The sequence below is a fragment of the Urocitellus parryii genome, chromosome 5, assembly GCF_045843805.1.
Source record: "Urocitellus parryii isolate mUroPar1 chromosome 5, mUroPar1.hap1, whole genome shotgun sequence".
In the NCBI taxonomy this organism is placed as follows: Eukaryota; Metazoa; Chordata; class Mammalia; order Rodentia; family Sciuridae; genus Urocitellus; species Urocitellus parryii.
In genome coordinates this window covers 141,992,392-142,018,523 of record NC_135535.1, presented here as the reverse complement: position 1 = coordinate 142,018,523, position 26,132 = coordinate 141,992,392, and the positions used below count along the sequence as shown (strand labels likewise).

The 26,132-nt window shown below is 33.0% G+C and overlaps 1 protein-coding gene across 1 annotated transcript in view; it reads left to right on the top strand.

Moving 5' to 3' along the window:
* Positions 1 to 26,132, top strand: part of LOC144255073 (protocadherin-15-like) — a 435,746-nt gene that overhangs the window by 43,370 nt on the left and 366,244 nt on the right. Inside the window, 1 exon segment of the mRNA XM_077799104.1 lies at positions 3,254 to 3,424. Coding sequence (XP_077655230.1) covers positions 3,254 to 3,424 — 171 coding nt within the window.

The following is a 26,132-nucleotide window of genomic DNA, read 5'->3' as shown; positions in this document are numbered from 1 at the left end:
TCTTGGTAGCTTTTACATACATTGCATCGATACATTGCAATGAGTAAAAACACACGCAATAAACATCATATCAGATGTTTATGCCAAAAATTATATTTTATTTATACCATTCCCAATTTAGAATAGTATTTACTTCGTTATAGCTGTTTTTGCTATACTTTCAACAGACCAGTTGCTGATAGCAAACAAATGAAATGGCTCTTCAAAACAGCTAATAAAGCAGAGTTATGTATGTAGCATAATGGATTGGGAATAACAGGTGGGATTCTAGGGAAACATACAAATGAAAAAAAATCATTGTGATATTAGTTTATGTAGGTAGGAATTATCTTCTCTGTATTTTTCTTTATGACCATAGGAACCCAGGGAGAGGGGATTCATGGCACTATTGCTCTCCAAGATAAAGAAAGCTCAGAGGAATTTTTCTGTTAAATTTCAAAATGACTTGTTTTTAAAACAATCATTTTATCAACCCTGTGGTTTGAATGCATCTAAATATTTTGAAAACGTAAACATTTATTTTTGCTGTGATTTGATCATAATCCATCTTATAATTGATCAAAACATAAAAGAAGGCTGGGACTGTAGCTCAGTGGTAGAGCACTTGCCTAGCATGCATGAGGCACTAGGTTCAATCCTCAGCACCACATAAAAATAAACAAATAATGTAAAGGCATTCTGTCCATCTACAACTACAAAAAATAAAAAAATAAAAACATAAAAGAATACTAGAATCAGAAGGTTACTACTTTCCAGTATGATAGCACTTGTAAAATTCCTCCAACAGAGATTTTTGCTTTCTCTGATTTGCCTTCAATCACTTCTCTAAAACTCTTCTGGATCAACCGTGTTGAGAAAAATGACTGGAATGTAGTATTTCTAAAGTTAAGAAAGTAGGCTTATATTAATATCTGGTAACTGTCACACAGAAAGATGATTTTGAAGCAAAGTAAAATAAGTCAGTCTAATCAACTTTTGAAACTTAATTGAGGTAAATTAACATAAGATACATTAACCAATTGAAGTGAACAATTCAGTGGCATTTGATACATTTGATACCACCACTGCCTCTATGTACTTCCCATAATAACATAATCAAAATTGTTAAAAAATAAGAAGTCTGAGAAATTGTCAATGCCAAAAGGAACCTAAAGAGACATTATGACTAAATGTAAAAGTCATCCTAGTTGGAATATTGGAGCAGAAAGAATTAATAGACACTAAAAAAAATCACATGTCAGTTATTAACAATGTATGATCAAAGAAAAATTGCACTGGACAAATTAAATGGGTAAGGGATACTCTGTTCTGGGCTATCTTGATAAGAAAGAGCAACCAGAGGAAGGGCTTGTGAGTAATTAGGAGCAAAATTGAGTTTGTGTGTGAGAGGATGGGAGAGAAGGTAGAGAACCACAGTTCATCAATATTTACTACTTGGCCTTTTCAAAGGAAAAGTAAACTCTCTTATATTTATGACAGGGCATAAGTTTTGGAACTTGGAGCAAGCCTCCTTTAAAGTGAGGCACCCACCTTCCCACAGAGACTCAATAGGAAGGAGTCCTATCTTTTTTTTTTTTTTCATATTAGAGAATTTATTGAGATTTTCTTTAGGAGGTATAATATTGATAACTTAATACATTTTTCATATGCTTTTATTTTTTATTGTTTAGATATATATGAAAGTGTTCTGTGTGCCTTTAAAAGTTGCTTCATTGATTTTTATATATGTATATGACATCCAAATTAATATTTATGTTACTTAACTTTTTTCTATATTGGTACATAGTTTTAGTCTATATCGTCTTTCAGAGACTGTGTATATGTTTTCTGTTACTATTCATTTATGTCTGTTTCATTTTGCATTTTTTCCAGTTTTGCTTTATGTATTTTTTTTCTTTTTTTTTTAAATTGGTTGTTCACAACATTACAAAGCTTTTGACATATCATATTTCATACATTAGATTGAAGTGGGTTATGAACTCCCAATTTTTACCCCAAATGCAGATTGCAGAATCACGTCAATTACACATCCACATTTTTACATAATGCCCTATTAGTAACTGTTGTATTCTGCTACCTTTCCTATCTTTCTTGACTATTACATTCCCAAGGCATGACTCCCAGGTCATTGAAAAAGCCAGGTCTGGGTTATAAAACTGACAAGAAGTTTATAAAAGTTTTTTTTTTTTAATCTCAAAGGAGCAAAGAAATTTACAATCATAAGCTATCTAAGGTGAATACTCTAAGAAGAGGGAGAAAGGAGCCCAAGGCTATGTAGATTCTGTCTGGACTTGGGTGGGTGGAGATAAGGGGCCCAGAGGAAGGAAGAAGTCCTTATGAAGTTTGGCCTGCTTGAGGGAAACTCTCAGGTTATTTTGGTCAGTATCACTATTGTCTCTTTGATTGTAACAAATGTACCATATTAATGCAAAGTATTAAGAATAGGGAAAACTGGGCTTGCGGTACATGGGAACTCTTTGTGTGTGTGTGTGTGTGTGTGTGTGTGTGTGTGTGTGTGTGTGTTTTGGTTCCAGGGATTGAACTCAGGGGCACTTAACCACTCACTGAGCAACATCTCCAGATCTATTTTGTATTTTATATGGATACAGGTTCTCACTGAGTTGCTTAGCACCTTGCAATTGCTGAGGCTGCCTTTGAACTCCTGCCTCAGCCTCCCAAATTGCTGAGTTGCTGAGATTACAGACATGCGCCAGCTTGCACATCGTGGGAACTCTTTATACTATCTTATCAATATTTTCCTAAATCTAAAACTGCTTCAAAATTATTTAAAGTATTTAAAAGTAACCACACTCCACACCTATGGATTTTGATGATCACCTCCTTCCTTCTTCCTTCTTATTCAACTTGGATAATGGAAAGTTTCCTTTCATTTCCAGATCAGCTTTCCCAATGAATTATACAACTCTAAATGAGATTTCTTTTTATTTTCAAAAGGGTCTCAATGAAGCAAATTCCCAAGGACACAAATGAACTCATCACAATATTATATTATTACCCTCCTAATGCTGTGAAAAGACTGGACCTATGAAAGTTTAGCTACTATAGCAAGCTTTTGGAGACAGTTGATTTGAAGATAACTGGATTTCAGTTTACATCTCAACTTCACCACTTCAAACTGTTGGTTTAAACAAGTTGCTTATCAATCCTTTAAGCAAAAGGAAAAGGAAATTTAACAAGTCACATTATTCCCAATACTTTTAAGATACTCATTTGTTTATTTTCCCTCTCACAGGACCGTGCACAAAATCTGAATGAAAGGCGGACCACCACCACCACACTCACCGTGGATATCCTGGATGGAGATGATTTAGGTCCCATGTTTCTTCCTTGTGTCCTTGTGCCAAACACTCGAGATTGCCGACCACTCACCTATCAAGCTGCCATACCTGAGCTGAGAACTCCGGTAAACCAACTCTTACTCATTTCCCTTCATTTGCATCTCTCTAAATGCAGTGGAATGCTATTGAAGCATTTTTCACATATATTGATTGATAATAGCAAAATAGACAAGTATTTAAAAATATTTATGTCTAAAACTATTTTCAGATAATATGGGTAAATTTTTGTCACAATGCATAATTACACCATTTACAAGGTAGAAAGTATATCATGGAGCAGCAAGCCCTCTGACATTGATAGTTTTATTTTTTCTGTGCATAAATCACAGCAGAGCTCATTGCCAACATATTCTGGGAAATTCCAAGAAGCAACTCCAGCATTTCCTTAAATTCACATTTAAATGTGCAGTCCTAAATCACAGGACACAGGCCAACAGGATGCCCTTCTAGCTTATAAGAGTTCAGAAATGTTGTTGGAGATTATGCTTGAGCATTTAAAGTAAGAGATGAGAAATTCTGAATACAAGTATCTACCACTTAAAGACATAATTTAAGAAAGCAAAAAAGTAAATCCTGAATGCATATTTTCTGCACTCAATTCTGAATTTAAAAAAATGCTAAGAGAGCTATGAATCACAGTCAATTTGGAATTCAGACCACAGTTGATAAATGTACATATATGAGAAAAAAATGAATTATAAGACAAACAGATACCATGTTGAGACTAAAATAGCAATTCTGCTCTAAAGTTGGAATATATCAGTATATATATTATGTGTATGTATATTCTTATTCTGTTTCAGAAAAGTCAAATTCCTGGCAATCAACTACTTGACTAATGCTTTTTCTACTGCACTGGGAAATATTCAGCTCTGTGGCTTTGCAACATAATTCCCAATGTGAAAATTTACATCGGGAATTTTTTTCTCAACATATAAGAAAGCTGAAGTTTTTGGTATCCTCTTTACATTTGAGATTTTGAAGAATAGAACAGGAGAATGTACAATAAACATTATAGCACTTTATTCAATTCACAAGTCCTTGTCCCATGTTATATCTGTAGGCTTGATTCATAGATCTTAAATGTCTAAAAATCATTTTGTACCTAATAGCATAAGTGATCACTGGTGAAATTGACTTGACAAAAATTTAAAAACTTGGAGAAAACATCATCACAATGTAAGGCAAAATTTTCAGCTAGCTGAAATAATTTTGATGACAAAGCTGCTAATCAGAACTTGTCTGAACAAATGCATGCATATTACCTAAATTTATACATTGTGATTTATTTTGTTGAATCTAAGTAAGAAAACAATTATTAAGGATAGTAAATGTTAAATTTTGTGTGGCATAATGGAAAGGGTAAAAAATATATTTTAGTATTAATTTATGTTTCTGAGGTAATTTATGTAGCTAGTGTACCAGTGAGACCCCAAGAAAGAGGATGTAGTATAATCACAGTAATTAAATTCAGTGAATCGATCAGATGACTGCTTAACAGTACTTAGTGCACTGAAGAAAGTAAAGAAGGATTGATGTTGCTGCATGAGAAATGGAATATACTGAATTAATTTTATAAAGTGTCACGGAGCTTTCTTTCCTCTCTATTCCAGATTACTGACAGAGCATTTTCTCATTCTTATGGGATTTGGGATAGTAATATAAATGATAATAATGAATAAAAGTGATACCGATATTGAGTTTGACATTAAATGTGCTAAACTCTGCACAAATACTAACTGGTTGAATATATACTAGGATCTTTTGCAGATTTGCCCACCATTAAGTTCATTTTAAAGATGAGTTCTTGAAAGTAGAGTTTATGTAACTTCCCATGATCATATAGCTAATAACTAAATATATACATATATACTGTATATATGTCCAACATACATTATATGTCCAATATACATATATGGTATATGTATATTGGACATATATACAGTATATATGCATATACATATAATATATAATTTAAATCAGATTTAAAAAGACTAAATAAAATTAATATACATTTGACTCCTATCTCTAAACTAGATAATAGCCTTATTCTGATTCTTGCAGCTGAGCTATGTGGGAGCTTCCTTCTGTAGATTGGACACTAAATGCCTTTGATTTATCCTCTCTATTGTTGCACTTTACTATTCATATTGTGTATCAGTACCCAAGGAAGAGCTAGCCAATAATAAATATTACTCAGTCTTCAGTTGACAAATAATAGTCAATGACAAAAACTATTAAGTCTTTAGTTGACAAAGCCATTTCAATAGCAAGAATTAACATTTCTAACATCAAAGTAATGATGGTGCCCAGTCAAGAAATACCTTATGGGGCTGGGATTGTAATTCAGTAGTAGAATGCTTGCCTCACACGTGTGAGGCCCTGGGTTCAATATTAACACCACAGAAAAATAAAGATATTGTGACAATCTACAACTAAAAGAAGAAGAAAAAGAAATACCTTATGCCCTGAATCTCTTGGAAAATGGTGTTTAAACTAGAAGTATAAAGAATCCTGGACATGGTGAACTTATGTGGATTAGAAAAAGAGGTTTCCATGGGCATGGTGGTGCATACCTTTAATTCCAGCATCTCGGGAGGCTGAGGCAGGAAAATCATGAGTTCCAAGCCAGACTCAGCAACAGGGAAGCTCTAAGCAACTCATTGAGACCCTGTCTCTAAATAAAATACAAAATAGGGCTGGAGATGTGGCTCAGTGTTTGAGTGTTCCTGAGTTCAATCCCTGGTACACCCCTCCCCTGAAAAAGAGGTTTTCAAGCCATGATTAATAAATGGTTTCACAAACAAGTATCCTGATTAGCCTTTTAAATCATGTTTTTTGAAATCAATGTCATCCTGAATTCCAGAATGATCAATTTTCATACTTTGTCATCATTTTTAACAGAGTAAGTCTTTCCTTAACATCCGGTGAAACAAAAAGAATTTGAATTTTACAAAGAAAATTTTAGCTTTACACATTTACATAGATATGGTGAAGATTTATGCGTTAAGGAGTATTTTTTTATTGCCATATAGGAAGAAACAGTGTGTTTACTTGTTAAACTAGACACATAACTGTGATTATCAATTGCAGCATAGTTATCGACCAGACCTTAATGCTTCAAAATATAATCATTTAATGTTTTCATAAAGCTGCAAGTTAGGGCAGGAGTTGAAGGAATATCTTTGCTCCATCAGAGCCCCCCTAACTGAGAGGTGGGCACCACTTTCAGGATGCTGACAAGTATTTTGGAGACTTGATAACCTCTTATCATGGTTAAGGAGCTGATTCTGGCTACTTGGGCCCAGTGAGGTCTGTGGCACGAGCCTCTTAGAGGTTGTTTGTGTGGCTTGCTAACACAGTGAGATAGTTGGTTCAGAAAACAAGCTCCCTAATACAAATAGGTAGAACTTCTTACAAACTAGCTTTGGAATTTGCAGTGTCACTTCTGCTAGAGTCAAACCTCTGCCAGGTTCAAGGGGTAGAAACATTCCTTTTCCCTATGGAGGGAGCATCCAGGTTACGTAACACTAAGTACATATGAGAAGGAAATTTTATTGTGGCAATCTTTGAAAAATGAAATCAGCCCTAGTGCTGCCATCATGTTGTCATGGACTCCTCTAGATCTTTGTTTTGAATCCATTATGAATCAGTAAAGGTACAAACTGAACTTAGTTTTTGAATTTCACATTCAGATTGCTGTGTTAGTAGTATACTTTCAGTATTTTTTTTATTTTCTTCTTTTCTATTTGCCTTTATGTGGGCTGATTAAATTTAAGGATATTTCAGTAAGTAAGATCTTGCTATTCAAAGTGAGAAAACTAACCATTTACGTCAGCTAAACAGGACATGTTGACTCTAATTACATACTTGCTGATCTTTTCTCGAACTAATTCTTCAAATTTTGAAAGCTTTGACACCTGCTCACCTTCTATGTTGATGTGAAAATTTCCACCAATTACCTCAGTGGTATTCTTAATCCCACTATAATACATGTAGAATTCATCAGCTTAGAAAAACACCTTTAAAAATATAGTCTAGTTTAGTGTTTAATTCATGAACTAGGATATAATGAAAGCAAAATATCTGTTTTATATTATAATTTTATAAACATGTTCAATGATAAACTTATTTTATAAATATAGATTACATTTTTTTTCTACTACAGAAAACTGCCTCCAGTGAAAAGTAATGTCTTCAGAGACACGTAGGTTAATAATTTACTAAGAATATCAATATATAAATCTGGTATCCCAAAGGTACTAAAAAATGGGTAGTTCCCTTCTGGTTATTTATTGTTAGTTTGATAAATATCTACTGGGCCCCAACATTTGCTAAACTCTGTGCTAATTTAGTAGCCTATTTAGAATTGGTAACACAGAGATTCTTATTGCCCAATAAGAATAAAATACAATCTTGCCAAAAAATATTATTATGTAATTTATTCTAATTTCTGACTCTTTTAAATTTGTTTATATGCCTATAAAATTTAAGTTTTACTAGAATGAATAAATAAATAAATAAGCTGTAGAATGTAGAGTACAGAATTCATGGCTCCATTTTCTGTTTTTTCTAAGGAAGCAAAAACAAGACATGGTAAATACTTACAAACTTCTTTGGAATTGAATGGTAGTATAAATTTGCGTGTTTGTTGGTTGGCTGCTTTTTGTTTGTTTGGTTTTTGCTGCATAATTTATCCCTATAATGCAGCAAAAACCAAACAAAACACCACTGAAACACCATTGAAGCTGGGCAGGGTGGTATATGCCAGTAATCGCAAAAACTCAGGAGACTGAGGCAGGAGGATTGCAATTCCAAAGCTAGCCTCAGAAACTGAGCAAAGGCCTAAGCAACTTAGTGAGACCTCTCTCAAAATTTAAAAAGGAGCACATTGCTGGGAATGTGGCTCATCCCTGAGTTCAATCCCCACTACCAAGAAATAAATAGATGAATGAATGAATGAACACACACGATGACATATTGGCTTATTAGTTGTTTACTGTTTATGTGAATTATTACACATTGTATTTTTCACCATTTAAATATTAGTTGCCTACCAGACATAGACATCTTTTTCCCTTCCTCTGTTTAAAGCCTTGGATCCCAATAATTTCTAGGCACAAATACCTCCAGTAGAGTCATAAAGAGGTCTAATTTTCATATCTCTGTCAAAGATGGTTCTTCTGCTTTATTTATGGTGCTTTGTCCCTCCAGGAAAGTTGTCTCAGTTATTAGAAGAGTGGTGACAACTGCAGTGACCTACAGCATTTAAAAGTTCATCTTGGCTTATATGCTAATTAAATGTGTTACTATCTGGAAACTCCCCTCTCTTGGTTTTTATGTTACTTGATTTTTATTTTTCTTCTTCTCCCAATGACCCTGAGTTTATTTGAGTTCACTTTTTTTTTTAACTGAATCTTCCTGCTTGCTTTTTTCCCCTTTTATTCTTAAATTTTAGGGATTTTCCAAACTTCCCTCTTATGTAATTCCCCACCCCCAGTATGAGTTTACTAAGATTGAATTGAGCAAACCTACATTAATGAATCATTTTTCCTCAAATAAGAATGATTATTCATAGGTTGTAGGAATGTTGTCTGACTTGAAATATCTCCTAAGTCCCACAATTACATTTCTTACATTTTCTGGACATTTTTTTCCTGATTTTTCACAGAGATTACTTTTTATCATTTCTAACTAATTCCAATATACACAGTGACATGTTACCCACCTATAGGCCAATGTTGATTTGAATGGAGAATTTAATAACCCCCATTTTTATCTAAGTAAATGTTCAGAGACAATCTCTGCATTATGTTTTCAATGTTACTCAAATATGCTTGAAACTCTTCTACTTCCAATGCCAAAATGCCCATTTAAAGACACATTCTCAACTACCAGCCTCCAGTCTCACTCTGCTGACCACTCTCACAAAGCAAGTTAATGTTTATGAGCTACAGTTCTGGTCTGATATTTTGCTGTTTAAAATTTAAAAAAAAAACTTTGATATTTTCTATTTTGTATTGAATAAATCCCCAAAATTGTAGCATTTCATTCAAAGTAACATTGTGTCTGTCTTTTTCCAGTTTTATCTCATCTAACTTATATGGTGTGACTTATCTAGTCAGAATAATTTGCATATGACCCTGAACTTCTGAGAATTACCTGTCTTTCTCTCTACATTGTTTCATGTGTTAAAACAATATGTATTCTTCAGGATTCCTTTGGATTAACCTAAATTGATAGGTCCTCAAAATTAAGAGTTTTTTTTTTCCATGCAACCCACATATTCCTATGACAAATGTTGAAGTCTTCAATGTATCAGTCATTTACCTGTTTCTCTTTCACTAGAATAAATTTCTATTTCACTAACTTATTTAAGTTCCTATTTGCTCTATGTCTAGATGTTCATTAAATTTTAAAATGAATAAATTCAATTAAATTATAACAAATACATATTGTATACCAAAACAGTGAACATAACTATATATACCCATCTCTCTTGTCTTTTCACTTGAAATAAGAGGATATTTTTCATAAACAGGAATTTTCAAAGAGTATGTATATACTTATACATGCAATTATTTTAAGTGTTTTCAACTCAGAATATGATAGCACTAACTACCACACCTGGTCATTGTCTAATCGAGGGTCTAACAGGTAGTCTTATGTAGGAAGTATATTTCCCTGTTTCCATAGATAGTTAGTTCATCATTGTTGTCCTGGAACAGTGTTCATAATGTCTGCTTTTCTTTTCAACAATATTCCAAATGTTAAATTCTCAGTCTTTTGGTCAGTTATTTTCAAAATGTTTCCTGTGGAGCTCTATTGGGGTCAGTGAAGTCATAAGTGAAGAAGGATAAAATTAAGAAAGATAAAATTGGCAGCTCCCCAAACACCCACAGCCTTCTTTTAATAAAAGGATTGTTTGCTAAAATACATGGAAGGGACAAATGATAAATAATAACATCTACAATCAACATATGGCATGGCCGTAATTTTTTCTTTGCCCCAGCAGTCACAAATACACATTAGTCAGAAACAAATGATCAAAGAAACTTCAGATTCAAGTTGGGGAAACAATAGCTAAACAGTTGCAGCAACAACAAAAAAGAACTAGAGTTCAGCATGTATTGTCTGGAGTGTCAAACTGCATTGTAATTCTGACAGTGGTGTTCATGAAATTATATGAGAGCAGAGAATCTTTTGTTCTTTTCATCATTTGTCAAAATATATTTGAACAATTCAACTATATCCCATCTCCATTTTTAAATACTGTGAAGATATTTGCAACTTTCATGCATAGTTAAGGCATGATAAACAATAGGAAAAATTCAGTTTTTTTAAGATCAGTTGAAGAAACAAAGTAACCACTCTCCTGAATAGCAAAATCGGTCTACTTTTTTTTTCCCTTGAAGTGTAGCTCAAAGTATTATTTTACGTGAACATTTGGACTGTGCTTTTCTATGAAACACACATAATGGGGAAAGATAAGTCAATTAAATCATGATAATGTTTTAATTTTTTTCTTAACCTTATATCCTAAAACTTTCTGATGACTTATCAAACTATGTGAAAATATTTTACAAAGGCATTTTCTATCAAAATATAGGATAATTTGTAAGAACTCGGTCTTATTTGAAATTATGTGTGTCCTTGGGAATATTGATCAATGCTCTGAATATATACACTTTCCATAAGTACTATAAAAGGTTTTTGTAATGTAACTACTTCCTAGCAAGCACTGAGAGTTCAATAGTACTAGTTGTTATTGTTGTTGATGTACAAGTATCATCATCATCTTGTTGGGTGTTTATTGTGACATATGAGAAGGTGTACTTAATTCAAATTTACTTTCAAAGTATCTAGGATACTTAATTGAAATTACCGTTTCAAAACTGAGTGTGTGTGTGTGTGTGTGTGTGTGTGTGTGTGTGTTGATGCTGAAACAGACTGAATTGCCCCTGCCCTGAGGTGGGAACAACTACCTCAAGCTGAGAGTAAGCAAGGGGCTGCCTCCGTGGCATGTCAGAGGGATGCCAAGAAACCAGAGAGCAAGAATGAACACTGCCCAGGCCTGTCTAGCAAGGATGACTGAGTTTGTTCTTGTCTCACTTCTCTGCCTCACCTCTTCTGCCCTGCCTCTTCTTTACAAGTTCTGCTCACCTTCAGGGATTTCAAAGATGGAACATTTGAAACAAAAGATTTCTTCAACCCTCCCTCATAGCTAGGTTTGGGTATAAGCTATTTTCTTACCAATTTGGCTCTGAATGATTTGGAAACAGTGGGCATTATAGCCTAACCTCTTCCTCCCTGGGACAGTATTGAAACCACTCAATACTAATACTGGTTGTTTTTTTCTGGCTGTATTATTCCTTATTCGTTCAGCATGATTTTGGCCTTTTCAAAGAATGCAATACCTTTTTACAGAAGAACAGTATTAATATTTTTAAACAAACTGATTTGGCACTGCTTGTGCTGAATTAACTATGCACTGTGTTATCATTTTGAAGATAGGCAGCATTTGATAGAAAATGACACAAGATAATATTGTGAGCCAAAAATATCAATGAATCACATTTTAAATGTTGTCTGGAAAGCATGATAAATATCCTTTATTCTTTTAAAAATAAGTATAAAAGTGTTTTTGGTTTAGTTTTGCAAATTGTCCCACAGAGAGCCCCATATTGCAGAATTGTCTCAGGGCTTCTGCTGCAGGTAGAAGTAGGACTTCCACTCCCTATAACATTGAAATTCTGCTATATTCCCCACCTATAATCCTCAAAAGTTTTTTATGATTTACTTGAATTTTGAAAGGACTGGGTACTAATTGTATATTATACGAATATATTTTTTTTTAAATTGTACATATTAAAATTGGAAACGCTTAATCCTTAAAGCCCAGTCTGCTGGATAACCATTATTAATTTGATACATGTCTTTTGAAATATCTGAAGCATGCCTGAAATAGTGACATTTTTTAAAATTTTATTTTTAAATTTTTAAATAAAACAAATGACTCGGGCTTATGTAAAAATGAAGTATTAGGAGTTCACTGTAGTGTCATAAAATTTACTACTGACAACTTTAAAGAGATTGGGAGGTTAAGATTGGAAAGTACAAGCCACAACTATGTTCTTTTGGGTACTGGAGGAAGATCATGGGATCTGTATGTAACCAAGGGGATGTATCTTTTTGTCTTTGGATAGAAATGTGAATTGGGGAAGAGAGCATCTGATTGACCTATTTTGAATCACATGCTCACTCTTTGACTAGAGGAGATGGAATCAGTGTTGATTATACATTAATATGATTAGAACAAAATACCTGGGTGTTTGGTCAACTACTTGTGAATGGTGCTGTGAACATATTTTTAGATGAGATTAACACTGAAATTGGTGAAATCTGAGTATAGCAGGTTACACTCTCTAATGTGAGTGGACCCCATCAAATCAGGTGAGGATTTCAAGAGAAAAGCCTGACCTTTGTCCAAAGAGAGGGTGTTCTGCCAGAAGATCACCTGAGGACTTCAACTGTGACATCAGTTCTTCTCTAGGTCCCCCTATTTGGACTTGCTAGACCCTACAATCACATGAATTAATTTCTTAATACAAATTCTCCCCCTGTCCTTTTCTGGGAAAAGGTAGTTTTCTAAAAATGTGAGATACTGTTAATAGGAAATGAATGATGAGCAACTGAAAACTCAAACATCTAAGGCAAATATTTAATCAAACATCACAAATTCTTCAGTCCTGCTCTAGCTGTCTAACAGATCTGCCTGAAATGGAGTCAGAATGGTGTTGCACCATAGATATCAGATCATGTCACTTCCTGGTCCAACATTATTGTCATGTTTTATTTAATAACCATATTTAAGTATCTACCTTTATCAGAATCAATAAGGTCCAACACAGTCCTGTATTACTACCCTCATCCCTTTCCCCTCCCCTACCTACTCCCTGGCCTTCTTTCTGTCCTTTAATATGCAACAACATTTTAACTGAAGATGTGAGTCCTTGGATGCTTTTATTCTGGAGTATTCACTTTGGTTATTTTCCTCTTCCTGGACCCTTCAAGTGCTTATGTTTCAATTAAAATGTCACCTTCTTATAGAGGACTTCCCTGTGGTCCTACAATCAATAGTTGCCAGCTTTTCCTGGTAATTAGGTAATATATGAGTTAGTTTTATTTTCTGCATGTTACTTGGCTGTGTGGAAGTTTCTTGCACATTCATTTTGTTAATTGATTAATGCCTGTCTACCTACTCAGGAATATAAACACCACAAACAGGAAATTTGCCTGTGTCATTTGTTGTTTTATCACAATATCTTAGAACAATGCTTCAGATATAGGATGCTCAAAAAGGATGTATTCATTTTAAATAGTGAAAATTTTCCTTCTCAATGCATATATATCTTACATTTTAGACTAGCTGCATACTATGACTTTTATGAATGCATCTTAATTTATTTTCCTATTTTATATTTTGTGATTCTGTGTAAAGTGTTACTTGAAAAAAAAGCATCCCACTGTGTAAAAAATCTATATGAATTTTAATCTTTGATAGCAGATATATATTTTAACTGATATTTCTTGTTAGCAAAATCAAACTTAAGTTACATATATGCCTTTGCTTAGTTCTTGATTAAAACGAATAATGAAGGACATATAATTCATTTAAATAGTTTTAACTATGTTGATGCTTTTGTGTGGCCAGAAGATGGTTTTGAACACAGAGGTATAATCAGAAAAGCAATTACAGAAATAATACTAGAGAAAGTGATAAGTAGAGCTTGCAAGATTATTTAATGTACAGCCTCATCTTTTAGAAACCATAATATCTAGACTTGGTTTGCTGGTAAAGCTTTATTTTTTAAATTATTTTATTTCTCTTCTATGATAGTTCTAAATTTGATTTGCAGTCAGCCTAGTAATCCTTCTGCTTTGCACTTTGTTTACTAATATATTCTCAAAAATATCTCAGGAAGATGGGAAACAAATAGAAAATGGATGAAGCAACTTGACTTGTTTACTTTCAATTATGGAAGTTCGTGATGCCTTTAAAATCTTTAGAGGGAATATTATGTAGAAGCCACTGGCACCTCTTGTTCTGTATTCTACTTTTCCTTTTCATAGCCCATTTTTCACACAGCAGACAGAGTGATAGTTTAAAAGCATAAATCAGTTCAAGTTACTCTTCCTGGTTAAAATACTCCAGTAGTTTCCAATTATGTTAAGAATAAAGTCCCAACACCTAAATATGGCTTGCCATGATACACATGATTTAATTCTTGTACATCTGGTGCTTTTATGCTTTAACTTTTACCCTTTTTTAAAGGACCTTCCAAGTTTGCTCATCATCAAAGCCTTTCCTGTTCATTCTACTGTAAAACTCTTCTGAGTCCTTCTAATGGTTGGTTTATTCTCAACAATCAAATCTGGGGTTCAGAATATAATATCACGTTCTCATTTTCCTAACAACCCTTCCTAACCTTCTTTAAAAAATAATGAAAAAAAATCATATAGAATAATTGAAATGTTTTATTAGTTTTTAAAGGTGAATAAAAATTAAATCAGCCCTGTTGTCATTTCATTGAGATTTCCTCGAGCTTGCAGTGAGTTTGTGGTAAGTTGATTATTTAAGATGAAACAATGATATAGGGCAATAGATAATATGCAAGACAGCTATTTTCATCCTAATGAAATTGAGAAAATCTGCCATGTCAAGATAATCAAAGAATAATTACTATAGGTACTATAAATATTTATATGAATAACATCAAAGTTGTAATAAACACCCAAGGAACTTTAAATTCCCAATCATTAAACCCTTGGCAGAGAATTTATCTGAAGACATATGAAATGAAAAAAACACTTATTCCTAAAAATATTACTCTTAAGGTGACATTTTCATACAAGAGGAAAAAGAGAAAATGTAAATGATTTAGGTATATCTCTGCCAGGAAGTGTCTCCTTAACGTGATTTGAGGGTCCTATAAAAGACTTTGCATTTATCAACATGGCATGTATGCACTGGGTTCAAGAGTTATTTAAAACACTACAATCTACTCAGAAGGCTCGTTTCTCAGTCTGTTTGCTTTGATAAAAAGTGTCACAAATAAAGAACTGATTGAATCATATGTACTTAGGTTATAAATATTTTCTATGTTCAGAAGCACTTTTATGCTACACAATATTTAAGGACAGTACATACCACATTGGTAACTCACATTTGGCTATAAAAATATGCTTTCTTTTATACATTTCAAAATATCTCACCTATGAAGCATGTGTGATATGACCTTGAGTTGTGTTTCTCTAGGTTGAGTTCTAATTATTGCCACTGTAAAACGGCTATATATTTCCATGTATTGAAATCTGCAGAGCAATTTAGGTATGTATGCATATGGAAGACAAAAGAAGAAAGACCATCACCTACTTTCAAAATAATTGTGCTCCAAAAGTTGTCCATTAATTAGTTGTTTGGCATATGGAACAGATTTTCTTGGAAATGATGTTAATTAAGGAAATTCCCTCAAAACATATAAACATCTGTTTTACATGTTTTTTTTTCATTATTTAGAAATATAAAGGCATTTTTCTTTGAGAAAATAATATACAAAGAGATCCAGCCTGGAATGATGACAGTAATCTTACCTTCTCAGTAGTTCTCTGGTACTAGCATTGTACTATGCTCCTCTATCTACTGTATGGTGGGAGCCACTTTGAGTCAAGGAATGTTCCAATTCTTAAAGCTTAAAGATAACAATGGAAGAAGCTAGCTTTAAGTACATAGAAATAACACATTATTGAATAAACCTTTTTTTTCTTATTCCCAGATTGAATTGAGCTAAAAAAGTAAGCAGGGAATACTTCTGGATTTTCTTTCTCTTCCACCTCCTTTCTTTCTTTCTTTCCTCTTCATTTTAACTTTTAAAAGTGAGGAGAAAGCATTGTGAAGGAAAGTTGTAAAATTCTGCAAAAGAGACCTGAGATCAAAGGAAGAGTCAACTACTAGCACACATGTGCATATTAAAGGGTCATCAGCATCAGAATACAGTACAGTTGGAATTCAGAATCTATAGTAACAAAAGGGAAGTGTCTCATACATGCTTTATATATGCGCATTTTCTCTGTATGTTGACTCATATCTCAGGATCTAGCATAAGTTATCAACCTGGTTTTATTATCTATAAGTAAAGGGACCAAACACGTTTCTAGGAAGTGGATGAGTAGGGATTTCTTTTCATGTGTTAAAAACTTGAAATTAAAAAAGAGTGAAATCTTTGAAAATTCATTTTTATTATCATTATCCGAACAGCTAAAAATATGAATACAGGAACGCTGTGTTGATTTTACAGGAAATTTAAAAAAAAAGTTTTATATTTTACTACAAAGAGTAATAGTATTTAATTCATTTAGTTTTGAAAAAGTAAAAAAACACAATGTGACCATTTTAAATATCATTCCAACAGTTCTGTGAAAATTTGAAAGGTGCATATAAGGAAAAAGTACCAGAAAGAAAGTCTAGTGAAAGTCTATCAGTTCTGTTAGAGAAAGTGATAATATAATGTATCACCTGAGTAAATCTCTTCAGGACTGAGGCAACCCATTTTCCCAAATAACTCTGTCCCTCTGTGCCTAGGGTGTAACTGGGTGATGGAGGTTACTCAGGTCCCTCTGAAAAATTGATATCTTCTTAGGGAAACTCTTCTAATCTTGCAACCTATTTCTGCGATTCTCAAATGGGCTGGGAGAGTATAGAAAGGCCTGGTCATCTTGCCTTCAAATATGCACATTCTGCAAGTTACCCTTTCATATCTTTTGTGGTTTGGCTTGTCTGTCTGAACTGTATCTTTTCAATTCCTTCCTCTGTCCAGTCCTACTTCCTTTGCTTCTGTATGAATTTATTCCCCCTATAAGCTTCCTATAGGCAAATCTGAGTCTGTTTTCCAGGAAACCAACCTAATAGAGAAAATTATTTTACATATATCCCAAAGGAAGCCCTAAAGAGTTATTGTGTTTTATGTAGAAGAATGATAGAAGACTTGTATTCTGGATATGATTGATAATCACTTTACAAGAAATGTAAGAATTATGTAATAAGCATGTTGAAGCATCTGAGCCTTCTTCAAACTCTCTAATTCCTTGTTTTGGATATGACCTGGGAATTGAGTTTCAACCCCTGGGGATTGCGACTCAGTATGTCTAAGATATGGCCTACAGAATTTATATTTTGAAAAAAATTAATATAGGAATGCTTAAGTATCTACAAATACAGAGACAAGAGTATCATGAACACCTACAAACTCATTACTCAGGCTCAGCAGTTTTCAATTTATGGGCAACATGACTCAACTCTATCTCTTCTTATCCTTCTCTCCATAACAATTTGAAGCTTGTCTCAGATATCATCTCATTTCATCTAAATGTGTTTTAGTGAGTATCTTGAAACTGTGTCATTCCAAAATGCCACTAACACAGATAGGATTTTGTATTTTAAATCTGTCAAAATAATTTCATCTAGAGGTATTGAGACATAATTTTGATGAGTTATAGTCTTGCTATACAAAAAATTTTGGTGGAGGATTTGTGTGTGTGTGTGTGTATGTGTGTGTGTGTGTGTGTGTTATCTCTTTTAGGTAATCATCTTTGAATTAGGACAAGTATGTACTTTGTCATGTACTAAAATCATCAATTGCATACTAATATTTGGTACCTTTAATCTATTGGATTTATGAATTTTGCTATTTTGATTATTTCTTCTTAATAAATTATAAATAAAAAGATATTTTGAGAAAGTGTAATAGCCTCTAAACCAGAAAATATTAGGATAGGCCAATTTCATCTGCTTCATTTGTTATCAGTGCTGTCAATACCTTTACATTATAATGACAGTAAACCTTACCTTCTATGAACTGGTACAAGGATATCCATCTATCTTTTCCTCTCTTCTCTTTTCCTTTCCTCCTCTTTCTCTATTCTTTCTTTCTCTTTTCTGTCTCTCCTTCCTCCCTCTTTTTTTCTTCTCCCATCATTATCACAAACTACTCAAAAATAGTGATCCTGAGTATATGGTTCCCTACATAATTTGGAGAAGTATATATAACGATATTGAGTCCTACAGACTTTTAAAATCCTAGATATTTTATCTATTGTCCAGAATCCATTTCTAACCAGAGTAGATGGTATATATGTCACTACAACTATGAATACAGAGAGAAGTTCAATTATCTTAAAGAGAACTGAATCTCAAATTTCTATTAATTTAACACTTATATTCAGATAGAGTTAATATCTCTTAATTAAACCAATGACAGAAATTAGTATATGAAACTTGTCAGAATCACATGAATAGATCAACAGAGGGAATACCTATACAACTCTCTTGCACCCTTTAAGTAGCCATGTCTTGACTAGCTCCAGAGCAAGAAAAATAGGCAAAAATGAATTTTATTGAAAAAGTTTATGCAGAGGCTATATTGAATTCCTGAAATTATCAATAATTCTTGAGAAGAAAAAAAAACATTAATACTCACCTAGGCTGAAATCAGAAATTAACAACCATAAAAATTAGGTTCTGAAATTCAGGTATGCAGAAAAAAATGACATTTTAATATGTCTTTTTCAAGAAATATGCTACTCCATGCAGAACTTTAATATTTATAATACAATATCTTTACTACAAATGAAGCAAATAAAAAAACAGTAAAATTGATGTATGTCATAAAATCCCTGATTAATGGTCAGTGGGAAAACTGATTGTTGTTTTTGAATGCAAAACTCATGTTTTGGTGACAATTTTCTAAACTGTTTTCCTCCATTATACATTGGTGGATGTATAATTCATAAAACTTGACAATAACAGTTTAAGATGTCAGCAAATTGAAAGAAAAGTATAATATAATTTTGAAAATGTACAATGAATAAAGGTTTAGCAAGTATTAGAGGTCTTGTGAATAAATTAAGTAAAATATTTAATGTTTAACATATTGATCTATGTCATACCTTACCCTATTATTTGTGTTTACTCTTCTCATCTACCATCTACATGATGATGCAAAGACAACTGTTATCTAAGTGTAGCAAAAGGAATTTGAACATATGATGATAATCAGAAGTTCACATCTAAAATATCAAGAAAACTCACATTTTTCAGATAGAAGTGCAAATTTCTCGTATAAAATATTTACACTGCTCATGTTTTTATCGTGTTCATCCTATCAGTTTACAGATGCTATTGAAATGTGGAATTTTGAAAGATGGCAACTAAATTTGCTTTGTTTAGTGTTTAGAACCTGACTATTGCTAAAGCATTAAAAACAAACAAAAAAAAAGTATGGATCTAGGAACCAAAAGATACTTTAATTATAGATAATTTACTGTCAAATGAAGTCCAAACAGGCATGACCAATAGGTTCTTAGCAAGTATTTATTAAATAAAATTAGCTGAAAAATATTAACCTTTAAAATTGTATTAAATAAAATGTATTGGGAACACTTTCTTTCATACAATACTGTCATAATCAACATATTCATATTCTGTTGATGAATATGATGAATCAATCCTTTTGTTTGGTTTTTGAGCCTGTTGAGTAGACTATAGTGTAGAGATGGTAAAGAGGCCATCTTACCCCTGAAGCAGGGAACTGGGTCTGCTAGAAGCTCTCCTCTAGATTAATTACATACTCTCTCTTTCATGGCAGAAAGATATAATAGAATGAAATGTCTAGGGTGGAATGAGGAAACCTGCTATTAGAGGTGTAACTGTGTACCAGGAATTTATTGCGGCCAATTTGACCAAAGTGGGAAACTCTATAAGGACAGAAAATCCAGCCCACCCAGAGGAGTCTACACTACATCTGAAAAATCATTATTACTTTTCCCGTGAAGACTTCAACCTTTATAAAAAATGAATGACTTGTGTATCAAAGAAGTATCTCTGAGATAAGCTAATTAATTCCTCATATTTTTTTCATTCCTGCTAGGATTTTTAAAATAGCACTTTATTAATATATTTATGATATGCTGTAGAAAACCCATATTATGTGCCACAGGACTTTTGTCACCAGAATAATGCCTTGAGTGTAAATACATGTTTTTTAAAAAATTAAACAACTAGACTCTGCTATTTGTAAATGTAATTACACTTAAGTGGTAGCTACTTTGAAATAATATTTTAAAATTTTCTTCCCTGATTAAGAAGGAAAACTAATGATTTAACAAATATCCCATTCCTGGAAGCTTTGGGGTTACTGGTCTTACTTTCTTGTTGACTTTAATCCATCTTATTAAAAATCACCTAAAATCTTTATTGTAATTTAAATGTTGGCATTTCTTCACTTAATCCATATATCCTCCCAGCCCTCCTCAGGTCTAAAACATCAAGTGAGGCAAGTCATTTCATCTATTTTATTTCATCCAAAATGCTAGATTCCTAGTTTTATTTTAACATACTCCAGGAAGTAGAGTACATATGATTTTTTTGATTGTTACTATTTTTCCTTTCTTTATTTTTCGCTAGTCAACATTTTGACATGAGAATGACTATTAAAAACAAAATAAATGTTTGCATTTATTGTTATGGAGAAATATCAACACATATAGCCATTTCCCAGAAAATAGACTGGAAATTCTTGTGCTCTGGTAAGACTTGCCTCTTACTGATACTGAGTTCATTTTTATAATAGTACCAGTACCTGTAATTTTTATACATTGTGACAGGTGATGGCATTATTTAAATAGAAATTATGACTAAATTCTCCTTGTTAATGACTGTAAGTTCGGTTTAGTTATTTTCTAAGGATCATAAAAGAAGAATGGATGAGAAAATTGAAGGTGAAATAGGGGTAAGAAATGCTCTTTCTCTTATTCCTTTTTAAATAAAATGAGAATACTGTAGAATCCAAATTTGCTGAAATATCATCGTGTAATAATGGAATAGACTTGCAGTCTTCTAAAATACTAGATAAATATTATCCTATTTCTCTTCCTTCAGTTTCTGCAGGAAGAGACTGAAACATGTATATTACCTGTAGAATTCTGATATTGCTAGCTTTTTGCGCTGATTCAGGTGATGACTTTATTTCGTGCCTTTTAGTGTTGGCTACCTCTTCTAACTTTATCCAGTGGATTTTTCCTCTTATCCATTTTGAAATTATCATAAAATTTTTCTTTCTAATTTTATTTGTAAACCTTTTTCACATTATCTTCCCAAAGGCATTGACTACTGGTAATTTACAAAAATTATGAGCTCAAGCATGGTACAACTTGATAAAATTCCCAAATATTTGGGACTACCTATGGTCAACAGTGATTTAAACTTTCGAAATCATTTTAGTAGGATCCCATACTCTATAATTTAACACAAAAGTCTAACGAATTATTTATTTTGACTTCAAATATAAACTCATCACCTGAATTGTAAATTGAGCCATGTCTAGGTTAGTTTAAATCCCATGAACATGCAAGACTAAAGAAGAGGTGCTGGGGTTGTTACTCAGTGGTAGAGCGCTTGCCTGGCACATGTGAGGCATGGGGGTTTCATCCTCAGCACCACATAAAAATAATAAATAAAATAAAGTCATGTGTCTTTCTACAACTAAAAAAATTAAAACGACCAAAGAATGCATTTTGAAATTTGTTTAGCTTTACTTGGTATTAGAAAAGGATTACAAGATTAAATGTACCTTTTGAATAATATATAAGTGAAAGTAAAAAGACACTTTTTAATATTTTGTGTTCCTTTTCTTTATGTGCATATCTTGGATATTATTAATCTTTAAATTTCTAAGCCTACTTTAAAGTTCTAGCTATTTCTGCTCCAGTGTATGGTATGATAAAGAAGTTATCAGTGTCTCTCTGTCTCTCTGTCTCTCTGTCTCTCTGTCTCTCTCTCTCTTTCTCTCTCTCTCTCTTCTCCTCCCCTACCCCTCCTCCTCCTCTGCCACCTCCTCTTCCTCCTTATTCCCCCACCACCCTCTCTCAATATTTCTCTCTTTCAGGGATTTAAAAACTTTTATATGCATCAGAATTACACAAACTTGTTAAAACTTCAGTAATGGGGTTAAAGAATTTCTGATTCCTTTGATCTGGGTATACCCTGAAAATGTGCAAATTTACAAGTGATGCTGAAATCAAACTGAGAATGACTGCTGTAGTCCTAGAAAACTACATAGGTCATTTCCACCATTGATAGATTAAGTAAATGAAAGAGTTTTTGTTTTCCTTTTTGGTACTGGAGATTGAATCCCAGGTACTCAACTATTGAGACACATCCCAGCCATTCTTATTTTTTATTGGAGACAGGGTCTCACTAATTTGCTTCATAAGTTGGTGAGTCAGAATTGGAACTTGCAGTCCTCTTGCCTCAGCTGTGCATCATTATGCCTGGCTATGCAAGAATTTTATTAAAATTTTATTAACAGAGATTTTTCAGTATCAAATGTTAGAAAGCACTCTGCATGTACACAAAATCAATTGCTACATAGGCTCCAGTAATTAAACTTCAATTTAAGATTGTGTTCCCAACATCTTTAAAGAACTGAATTAAGATCTCTTGGTACTGACGTATGCAAGTGTTATTTCTTTTATTACCTTGGTGGAAGATATATATTTAATGAGTTATTGGATGTCTTGTTTCTTTAATACCTGTAATAGACTTTAAATTAAGGACCTCATTTTTATATGCAATTACATAATATTTATGTTATGCTGGCATAGCAAGAATTACAGTTTAGTATAAAGTACTTCATTTCCAAATTTATTAGTCTCATTTATAGATGATATTACCAAAATTATCCATCCTGGTATATAGTTATCTTGACAACTTTAAATACGACTTAAAAATACTAAACAGAAGAAATTGGGAAATCAATTACAAAATTAAAAATTCCATTTTTCCTAACAGTAGAATCTATCTGCATGGTGTACCCTGAACACATTTACTTAGGAATTCTACCACTATTGATCATGCAAAGTTCATTTTGGAGAAGATTCCAAAGATAATTTTACTCTAAAATAGCACGTAAGATTTTTAAGACTGCTAATAATATTAATGATGATGTTTTCATTTAATGAACTTTGCCCAAAATGGGAAGTAAGTAGAATTGTTGACTTATCCATAAAACCTTTTCTATGTTTCTCGTAAAACATATGGAGCAAAGAGTCGGTATGTAATTTGTTAACTGTGGGCTTTTCAAAAATTTTTATTTTCTAACTTTTTATATCATGGTAAACACAAGTAGATGTTATAGCCAATTTCCTTAAAGGTTACAAACCTGGTGCAAGTGCAGGAAATTTAAAACCCCTTTCTCAAATTGGGAATAGTTCATTTAAGCAGGTTGAACATTACTCTGCCTAATTAAAAATAACACTGTGTTCCTTCATCTCATCGATTTCAAGTCAAATTTCAGGGCATATTAATAAAGTAAAAATTTGCATAATGTTTTTTAGAGCTAGAAAATCAATAGCTCTTGTTGTAAGCAAAGGTACAATTTTAATAGTTTTTTTAAGTTTTATGCAAATTTTTGGGTTGTATTAACATTCAGTTAGGCAAACACTATGGTTTTATAGACACAGAATTTCCTTTACCTGCCGTGGTTAATTTTGTGTTTGTTGTATCTATAGACCAGCCGAGTTGAGAGACAGGACAATTATGTGATTTAAAATGCTGGTATGCAAGATCAGCAGGAACATCTACAATCATAGAGCTGAGGACTAGAAAATACAAATATATAGGAATTCACAAGGAAGGAGGGAAAAGAACAAGGACTTCTTAGAGAGGCAGGACATATATATGGCTAGTGAGATTAAAATTTCAAAGCAAGACAGTATATTATGAGCTAAAAGCCAAAAGTGGAGTAGAAAATGGCATTATCATAGACCCCAAAGTAATAATCATTCCAAAAATTAACAATGAAAGAAGTTTAAGGATCAAAGTGAAGAACTGAGGTCACTGTCAGATATCAGAGCCTGGTGGGGGTTCTAAAAATGGTGTAGAGGACGTCTTTTAAGGTAGAGGTACCCATTTGTGGTTAGAGGCCTGACTTAAAAAGGGCCTTTTCTTCCACTGAGCTGCTGTAAGAGGAAAGAAAGCTGGAATGTTTGCTGATCAATTTCCAAACCAAACCAAAACCAAAACTAATAACAACAAAGCAACAACAACAACAAAAACAATATCACCATAAGTGGGCAGTCTTCATTCATTTCAAAAATGCAATGATATTTAGAAGGAAATAGGTAGCAGGTTTATAATAGATCCGGTGACCTTGATTTCCTTATTTTGAGTTAGCTGACTCTAATGTGTAAAGTTCCTTATGATAATTAAAAGGTAAGGGAATGAGAAATTTGAACACATTTTCAGAGTAAATATGAAATATCTAATGTGATGGCTTAATGACAACATTGATCTTATATTTGCATCATTTTAATGGGACATGCCTTTTACCAACATCAAAACAAGTTTTGATGGGTTAATCACTTCCTAGAAAGTCTCAGAGTACTCTAGAAAGCAAAATGTCCAATATTTATTTTTCTTCCCCCCTTTCCTGATAAATCAAATATCTACTATATGCAGTCATCTGATAAGTGTTTTAAATAAATGTCACTGTAAACAACTGAGGCATAAAAAGGTTAAAATTATAAAGAAGTTCCAGGTAATTAATTTTTATATATCTAAGACTGCTCTAAGAAGGGCAGAGATAATTAAAAGAAACTGCTGCTAATTGTAATGGCAAAGTGAATGAGATTTGAGAGGGCAGTCAGTACCACATTCCGTTTTTAAAAATGTGGTATCTGGAAAGAGTTATGAGGAATGAGACCTATCTTCTCTCATATTTGGATGTCAAATTAATAGACTGTTGACACAAAGTAAAGTAGTTTTCTTATTATATTAAACTGATACCCTTCCCATACCCTTTTCCACCATAGAGCCTTCTCAAAACTAGCACCATTTTTTTTGAAAAGTGAGAATTTCCACTTTTTAAATTATTTATACATAACACAACTGTGTATTTTGTGTTTTATTGGGAGATATGAGAAATGCTTTCATTATATTTGAACATTTTTAGACTTTGGAGCCATATGAATATCAATATATTTATTTATTTTTTATTTTTTTTTTTAGAAGAAAAAAATATCCTTTTATATTTGTAACCACAGTGCAGTTTTGTGACTTAGTTCTTACCACCTGAATGACCAAAAACCTAATTTGAGAATTCAATTTAAAGTATTCATAGATGCCTGAATGGAGCAAAGAGAAATTATTTCTGAAATAACACCTTCAAACCAGACATCAGCACATATTCTGTAAAATTCCAAAATATAAGGGAAGTTTATAATTTGTTTTTTTTTTTAATTTTTTTTTATTGTTGGTCGTTCAAAACATTACACAGTTCTTAATACATCATATTTCACAGTTTGATTCAAGTGGGTTATGAACTCCCAATTTTACCCCGTATAAAGATTGCTGTATCACATCAGTTACCCTTCCATTGATTGACATATTGCCTTTCTAGTGTCTGATGTATTCTGCAGTCTGTCTTATTCTCTACTATCCCCCCTCCCCTCCCCTCCCCTCCCCTCCACTTTTCTCTCTCTACCCCTTCTACTGTAAATCATTTCTTCCATTTGTATTATCTTGTCTTACCCCTCCTTTCCTCTTATATGTCATTTTGTATAACCCTGAGGATCGCCTTCCATTTCCATGCGATTTCCCTTCTCACTTCCTTTCCCTCCCACCTCTCACCCCTGTTAATGTAAACCTTCTTCTCAAGC